This window comes from Austrofundulus limnaeus, unplaced genomic scaffold (assembly GCF_001266775.1).
Source record: "Austrofundulus limnaeus strain Quisiro unplaced genomic scaffold, Austrofundulus_limnaeus-1.0 Scaffold297, whole genome shotgun sequence".
NCBI classification, from domain to species: domain Eukaryota; kingdom Metazoa; phylum Chordata; class Actinopteri; order Cyprinodontiformes; family Rivulidae; genus Austrofundulus; species Austrofundulus limnaeus.
In genome coordinates, this window is record NW_013952699.1 from 192,884 (window position 1) to 201,442 (window position 8,559).

The 8,559-nt window shown below is 42.8% G+C and overlaps 1 protein-coding gene across 1 annotated transcript in view; it reads left to right on the forward strand.

The window, feature by feature from the left end:
• The window catches only part of zfta (zinc finger translocation associated), a gene marked incomplete at its 5' end in the record, with an annotated part of 23,501 nt that extends 15,045 nt beyond the window's left edge, over nt 1-8,456 (forward strand). The window contains 3 exon segments of the mRNA XM_014021552.1: nt 2,365-2,715; nt 3,871-4,320; nt 5,418-8,456. Of these exon segments, the coding sequence (XP_013877006.1) occupies nt 2,365-2,715; nt 3,871-4,320; nt 5,418-5,878 (1,262 nt within the window). The 3' untranslated portion in view covers nt 5,879-8,456.
• Between the last annotated feature and the right edge of the window lie 103 nt (nt 8,457-8,559).

The window sequence follows — 8,559 nt, forward strand, 5'->3', positions numbered from 1 at the left end:
TTTTTTCCCACTTGGCTGGACCTGTACGTCTCCTGTGTTAATGTTGGTACATGTAATTTGCTAATTCTGTACTGTGGAGATCATTAAGAGTCGTTGTTGGTGAAAAAATCTTTCACTAACACTGTATTGACTGTGAACTGGAAGTGTTGGGAGTGTTATCAAGTGCTGGACTGGATGTCTGTGGCATATAGGCTATTGATGCCCTATGTGCAGTGCATGGTGTGCATGGGCGGAGCACCGGCCCTGAACACTACACATAGAAAATAACAGCTCACCCTGTTTTTCAGAAGGCAGGTGTTTACTGTAGTCTCACTGGGCTGTGGGACAGAATAAATCAGTGTGAAAGCTCCTTTATGTTTTTCCACCACTAGAGGRCCCTATGGTTCAGGTGGTTCAGTCACATCTGTTGAACTCAACTAAGAACTCTTCATGTGTGTTGGGTGGCAGACTTCTCAGTTTTTAATGTCTGTACTGTATTGTTTATTTAAACCTTGTGGATGAACTCTTTAACACATCTGCATGGTTTTGTGTTTCCATCAGTGCAAAGCCACGTGGTGCAGCTAAAGCTCTGAGCTTGGAGACACTTACCTTGCTCAGTCTGAATGTGTGTCTTCATATTAACCACATGTTGTCAGTTGTTCCGGTAGTATGTAGCACACAAACCCTGTGATCCTGAGCAGTGTAGGATGTTTCACTGCTGCTCTACCATAAGCATATAATCGTCAAATCCACATCGTTACAATGGTAAAGGTGGATCACCAGCACCATCCAGGACAGGTGGTGGACGTGGATCTAAAACAGGGAAACTTTGCCAGCCTGAGAACGTCATCCTAACTGTGAGGAACAGAGGTGGCAGCATCATGATGTGGGGTGTTTTACTGCTGGAGAAACTGGAGCCGCCTACAAACCAGACTCATTTAGACCAGTTCTGTCAGGAGGAACAGGACAAAAATCCTGCAAACTGTGGAAACCCCAAACATTTGACCCAAGTCAGTCAGTTTAAAGACAATAAGACTGAATAAACAGTCTTGGGGGCTGGGGGGGACCCCCAAACAGGGGGCTGGATGTACCGAAAGGGACAGGAACAGGATGGACAAACTGGTACGGAGGTCATGCTCTGTGCTGGGATGTCCTCTGGAGCCTGTGGTAGTGGTGGGTGAGAGGAGGATGTTAGCAAAGCTGACAGCCATCATGGATAACCCCCACCACCCTCTGCATGAAACCGGGGGGGGGGGGCTGAGCAGCTCCTTCAGTCAGAGACTTAAACATCCTCGCTGCAGAACCGAGCGCTTCTGTAGGTCATTCATTCCAACTGCAGTTAGACTGTATAACACATCATGATGTTATCAGTCACTTGGACAATTCACCTACACTGCCATCTCTAATATGCACATTCATATACATTCATTTATGAACTGTACTAGGTRTTTGTACATTGTTATATGTCACAAGTATAGTGTTTATTTTGTTTTTCTTTTACTTATCTTTCTTTATTCTATCTCACCCTGTCCTGTTTTGAGCTGCTGTAATGTGCAAATTTCCCCACTGTGGGATCAATAAAGTTTTATCTTATCTTATCTTAATACTAAGAACATGGATGAAAACCTGTGACTGAGAGGAATAAAACTAAAACTATTTCTCTCATCAGTCATTTAACTAACTACATACTGCATAGCTGTACCTATATGACCCCCGCACATACGTAAAGCACCAGAACTCTCCAGAACAGGTTTATTGTTTTGGGTGGGGGTCCAGGGGTGGCGGTCTCTATGGTGGGCCTGATGGACAGCCCTTCATCAGAGCTAAACAAAAAAAAATCTGAAGCTCCTATGTTGAACAGATTTTGTATGTTCAGGCACCCCCTCTTTAGATGGAGCCCCCTCCTGAAATATGGGGTCCATCATAAAACTTTTGGCTGGAGCAGTGTAGGTCAGACCCATCTACAGTCCTGACAAACTTCATGTTGATCAGGGCAGCAGTTTCTGTGCTACAGTTGACCAAAATCACTGAAAAAAAATAGTACGGAAACAATATGATGTATTTTATTGAGAAAGCAGCTCCTGTATGAATGAATGAATGAATGTATGAAGGAATGAATGGTTATCTTTGATCTGTCATGAAGTCAAAACCACTACAAAAACTTTTTATGTCAAATAGTTGGATCAGCTCAGGTGTTTAAAGTTCAACAGTGTCACTTTTCTTACATTTGACACAGTTTTTCTCAGAGTTAAATGTAATTAATGTTTTTAGCTGAATTGAAACTGGGATTTGACACTTGGAAAGTGAGCTAAATAATGAAAATGTTTGTTAAAAAGGATTTGTTTGTCCTTAATCATTAAAACTAAATCCTCTCTGGTCCTGTAGAAGCAGAATGTCCAGATCCTGTTCTGCCTGTGGAGCAGCAGCCTCCCACTCTGTCTCCTCGCTCCGTGGAGGGGCTTCAGCCCAGAGAGGAGGAGCCGGAGCCCCCCGGGCCGTCGGCGCAGACRTTGGAGCGCTACCTGAACGACTCGCTGCACGCCTGGTTCCGCCAGGAGTTCTTGATGGAGTATGAGGCGGAGGCCGGCCGACTGCTCTGCATGGTGTGTGGGACAGAACTGCCCTCGCTGCACTTGGACCACATCAAGAACCACGTGTTGAACTCGCACCCCAACTCCCTGGTGTACAGCTCGGAGGAGAAGCACTGCATCCTGCAGGCCTGGGCCCAGGCTCACGGTGAGAACACCACACAGAACCAACAACAAGCAGCTCTGAAATACAGGCAAGAAGAGCCGCAAACATTAGACTCTTAATGGAAAACAGAGTTTTAGGAAAAGTTGTTCAGTTTCCTAAACCTAAAAGCTTCATAAGTTTCATTAGTTTCTAATATCCTCAATAAATAAAGGCCTTGAAAGCTTGTGAAACAGACAGAGAAGCAAATATGGGATAAATCTTGTGCCAGCAGGAATTGAATTTGAATTGCTCTGATTGAATCTGAATATGGATAATTTGAAATTGAATGCATTGGTTTGAAAATAAATTTCACTAAATTGAATCTGAATTTAATGGTTTGAAACTGAAATTAAAGTTTTGTATCTGAATTAATTTGTTTTGAAACTGTATTTTGGTTTATTAAAAATTCAGTTTGACTACTTTCACTTTCAGTTCCAAAATTGAAATTTTTGTGTCACACATCCTGGTCCTTGAGAAAGCCAGCCAGAGCAATCAAACACAGATCCACAGATTTATGTTTCACTTTGGTGAAGTTTTCCTGTAATAGAGTTGATGCAATCCACCGTAAAAGTGACAAAAACAGTTATTTTATTGCAATGATTAATTTTACCTATAGAAAATGTTATATTTACATCACATCATGGATCAGTCAGCAGCAGCATCTGATCAATATGTGATCCATGATGTGATGTAAATGTAAAATTTTCTGTAGGTAAAATTAATCACTGCAATAAAATAACTGTTTTTGTCACTTTTACGGTGGATTGCATCAACTCTGTTACAGGAAAACTTCACCAAAGTGAAACATAAATCTGTGGATCTGTGTTTGATTGCTCTGGCTGGCTTTCTCAAGGACCAGGATGTGTGACACAAAAATTTCAATTTTGGAACTGAAAGTGAAAGTAGTCAAACTGAATTTTTAATAAACCAAAATACAGTTTCAAAGCAAATTAATTCAAATTCTAATCTTTAAATTCAGTTTCAATTTAGTAAAATTCAATTTCAAACCAGTTCATTCAATTTCAAATTATGCACATTCAGATTCAATCTGAACAATTCAAATTCAATTCCTGCTGGCACAACATTGATCCTATAAGCAAACCCTGATGAGCACGGTGACACTACAGAGAACTGAGTTCAGTCTGTGTCCTGGGACAGATGAGTCAGAAAACCCAGTCAACCCAGAGTCCAGCACCAAAGAGGACGAGTCGGAGCAGCCTGCTGAGGACGAGAGGAGCACGCTGCCCGCTGACGTGTCCCCGCACGGCCACGCCACTTTAACTCAGGATCTTTGTCTGATCGGGGAGGACGGAGGCGTGGACGCTCCTCAGAGGGGGTCCCAGCCCGACCGCCAGCACCGGAGGAGGCGTCTGCGTGGGGGGGACCCCTGGCGGCTCCGCCTGGACTACCTGGTGGCCTACGGCCCTCAGGACCAGGGTACGTTCTGCATGGTGTGTTCTCAGGTCTTGAATGAAACCAAGGTCAGCGGTTTCCGCCGCCACATCCAGGAGTGCCACCCTGAGACCACCACCCTGAGCCAACAGGAGCGGGAAGCCATGGCTGCTGTCTGGACCAAAGACCCCGCTGCTGGCAGCACCCCCCCAGCAGGTGAGGGTCTTTTTACCTGTCTCTGCACAGCTTTCTGTCCCACTCTCTGCAGACCTGGGTCCCATACACACAACCATGATTGTGGAAGTTTTGTCTTCCTGCATCAGCTGCTCAAAGGTCAGAGTCTGATCCTGGTCCTGGAGGGCCGCAGCCCTGCAGGTTTTACTTGTTTCATGCTCCAACACACCTGATTCAATGAACAGGGAGGACGAAAACTGACAGAATTAGAAAACACTAAATAAATACACTTAAAATGCATCAATTACAGAACTTTATCTCCTGCTTTATATTTTAATTGACTTTCATATTTATTTTTCCAGGTTAGTTCCAATAAATTAGTTTATATATTTGAACACATAATTTAAATTTTACTGTTTCTTTTAATTTATGTTAATTGTTTTTCCTTTACTTGTACAAGCATTTGTGTATTTTAAATGTTCATACTTGATTATGTTTATATTTTTTCCCAACAAGTCTTTTTATTTCTATGTGTTGTGTGCTTGTGCTGCCTCAGTTTAGATAAAAGTTTAAAGTTTAGTTTAAAACAAAGGCAAGGAGGATTACCTGTGCCTTTATTTTGAAAAAAAAAAATTAAATGTGGGCATTTAAGAGACACAAATGCATGTACAAACTACTAAAACAACAACTATATAAAAATGTTTTTTTAAAACTGTACTATTTAAATTCTGTTAAAATATATAATTTATTGAAACTAAGCTGGAAAAAATAAATATGAAGGTCAATTAAATGATAAAACATGAGGTAAAGTTCTTTTTGAATTTATTTGGTGCATTTTAAATGTATTTATGCATTAAAGGTTCATTTATCTATTTATGCTTTTATTTCTAATTATGTCAGTGTTGGTCCTCCATACAGCAGAACATGAAGAGGTAGTTCACTGACTGAATCAGGTGTGTTGGAGCAGGAAACATGTCAAACATGTAGGGCTGCAGCCCTCCAGGACCAGGACTGCCCACCCTGTCCTAATCTGTGGGTTTGTCCTGTTTGTCCTCAGTGAAGACAAACACCTAGGTGCAGAGCTTTTGTGTTTGTTTGGGTAAATCTCAGCGAGTCTCTGTTTGTCATTTGTTTGGCAGAACGAATCCCAGGGGACGATGTCGTCCTCTGTACCACAGGAAACCCAAACCAGGACACGTCCCCTGATGTCAGAGCAGCAAAGCAAGACGAGAGCGCGAGTGGAGGCAGGAGCACCGCGGCCACACCCCCCCGTCAGAGTCACTACCCCGGGAAAGACCAGAGACGGAACTACCAGGTGCGCTGGAGGCTGGACTACCTGATGGACTACGACTGCAGGAGGCACGGTTTGATCTGCATGGTGTGTGGAGCCACCCTGGCCACGCTGAAGGTCAGCACCATCAAGAGACACATCCAGCAGGTGCACCCTCACTCCCTGCTCTACAGCCCAGAGGACAGGCAGCAAGCCCTGCTGAGCTACAAGCAGACAGCTCTGTCCCTGGTCCACTCTGAGGACTGCTTCTGCCCCCAGGACCACGGACACCCCGACCCCGACCCTGCTCCGGCACACGTTGGCACTTAGACACAGCCTCTGCTCAGAAACCAGCCGCTCACTTTGCTCCAGACAAGCTACTTCAGGTCTTTACTTCATGCTTTCTTTCTAAACTTGAAATTTCCCAAACATCAAGTCAAACTTCTGTGACAGAATCAACAAAATCTGAAAGTAAGACCCAGAATGTATCACCATGTCCTCTCACTTCCTGTAGGTTTCTCCATTATGTGTGTGGCAGATTCAGTCTAATCAGAGCKTGTCGAAGAAAAGGTCCAGGCACTCATTCAGATGTCAGGGTTTTCTAAAAGGAGCTGAGTGCAGGACAAATGTCCAGAACTCACCATTAATGTCATTTACTTCCTAAAAAACACTTTATGTTCGTTTATTAGGGGAAGTCAGACATTTGTAAAAGCCAAAGTTTAGGGTTAAATGTTTTTGGTTTTATTCTCACAAAGTGATTATTTACAAATCTCTGGCAGATTTCACTTTTTTCTGCTAATTTACAAAATGAGAGAATAATATAGTTTTTAGTTAAACATTTTTCTTTCATGTGAACGTATGACATTAGTGTTTTAGAGACTTTAAACAGCACCACCTGCTGTTATTCTTTACTTCCAGTGGCTCTGATCTGCAAACAGACCTTGGAATAGAAGGCTTTAATTATTAATTAAACTAAGTTACCTGCAGCACCTGATAGTTTAACTACATGATTAATGTCCAGCTTTTTGTTTGGTCCTCTCAGCTGTGGCAACTTTTGCTACTTCAGCCACGAGCTTCAGCCTTCTTCAAATAAAGATTGAACAGAAACCGTTCAGGTAGGAGCAGCAGTTTGAGCTGTTCCCTCACAGCCTTTCTACATGGAGTTTATATGATCTCCTCTCGTGCACACAGACCCAAATATACATGTTCGGTTCACTAGTAACTCTAATCATCACGGGGTGTGGGTGAAGGAAACCCAGAACAAAGGAGCTGACAAATAAAGTGATCAGAAAGAAAAACCAAACAGAAAATGTGGAAAAGGCAGTCCATGTCCAGAGAAACAATCATTGATGGAGAGAGAGCACTTTAACATGAGGAGGAAAAGCTGAACCAATGAAGACTGGGTTATAAAACAGGGTACTGCATACTTCGTTTTTAAAACGATTAAAGGATCTACCAGGAAACTTTTTTTTATTTTGTGTGTACTTGTGTTTGTTGCCCTTAAAGGACAGTTTCTGGTACACACATCTAGCTTGATAAGTTGTAAAAGGCATGCAGTCACAGTGCATTAATTTGAAAATGGTCCCAGAGTGGTCGTTGGTGCCTCTGGTCCATCTCCAGAGCAGCCAGAGCTGYGTTCTGACAGAGAGGAGGGGCCTGTGGAATGAACCGATCAGTTTAACTCTTTAGTTTGTGACTTAGACAGTAAAAACTGGTTTTACTGCAGTTAAATCACACTAAGAGCTCCACCAATCACAGTTAGGACAAACTCCACCCACACAACAAGAAACTCCTGCTATGTGCTGCAGAGAGCCCTATTTGTCCTCAGAGGACAGCACTGTCTTCCCAGCATGCACCTGGTCCTGACCCTGACATTGTTTATGTTTATTTTCCAACAACAAGACAGGAAATGAACTGTTTCTGTTGAATCTTTTGATCGGATCAAGTTTCCACAACGTTTGCTCCTCGTCATTAGGAACATGAGACATCCCAGCCTCAGTGGACAGACGTCCTCCATCCTGAGGTTTAACTTGTCAAACATTAAATGAATGTCTGAGTGGACAAACATCTGTCTCAGTGGACAAACGTCCTCTGTCTCAGTGGACAGATGTCCTCCGTCCTGATGTTGAACTGGTCAAACATTAAATGAGTACCTGGACTTTTGAAGGTTTAACGCGGCTCTGAACTCTTGAGTTTGTCCTGTGGGGGCTGTGGGGGCTTGTTTCTGAGGGGCTGAGTTTGATTCTCAGGAAGGTAGGAACAGACTGATGGACCACATGAAATGTGTCTATGAGCACTTTGTCCCCAGAACTGTCCCACACCTTGTGTGTCCTTGTTGAGTGAGACAGTTTGATGATATATTGCTGAAGACAATGACTGATCCTTGTTTACAGTGCAGAATAAAGACCACCCCCTGCTCATCCAGGAGGGGTCCGTCTGTTAGCCACGACTCAGCAGACCCTAAAGCTGCACAAAAATCTGTAAATGTATAAATACTGAAAGTATTTTTCCTTTGTATAAGCACTTTTTTACCAAACATGTTTGTAACTAAGTCCAGTTTTTCTACATTGTTGTTTCCTGTCTGAAAGGCTTCACAGCCAGTCGTCCCGTGTGCTCCGGTGTCGGCTGCTTCACTGCTCCGTCACTGCTTCACCTGGAAAACACGTCTCAGGGATCATTTCCATCAAACCTCATGCTGTCCTTTCCCTCAGCTTTAGTTTGTTCCACAGGAGGATCACAGAGCACCCAGGCTGTTCCTCAGAGGCCCACAGAAACACAGTCCTGATCAGTTTCATGATGAACACAGGAAACTAAGAGAAACAGGAGTATGAGTCAAAGTTTATCAATCAAAGATTAAACAGGTTGTTGGACAAAATAATAAAAGAATGAGAAGATTTATGTTTATGGACCAATCTAAAAATCTGTAGTGTTTTAATTAAGTTTAATAAATTAGAAAATATTTATTTCAAACCTCAAAAATCTAAAAGTTGTGTGTGTGTGTGTGTGTGTGT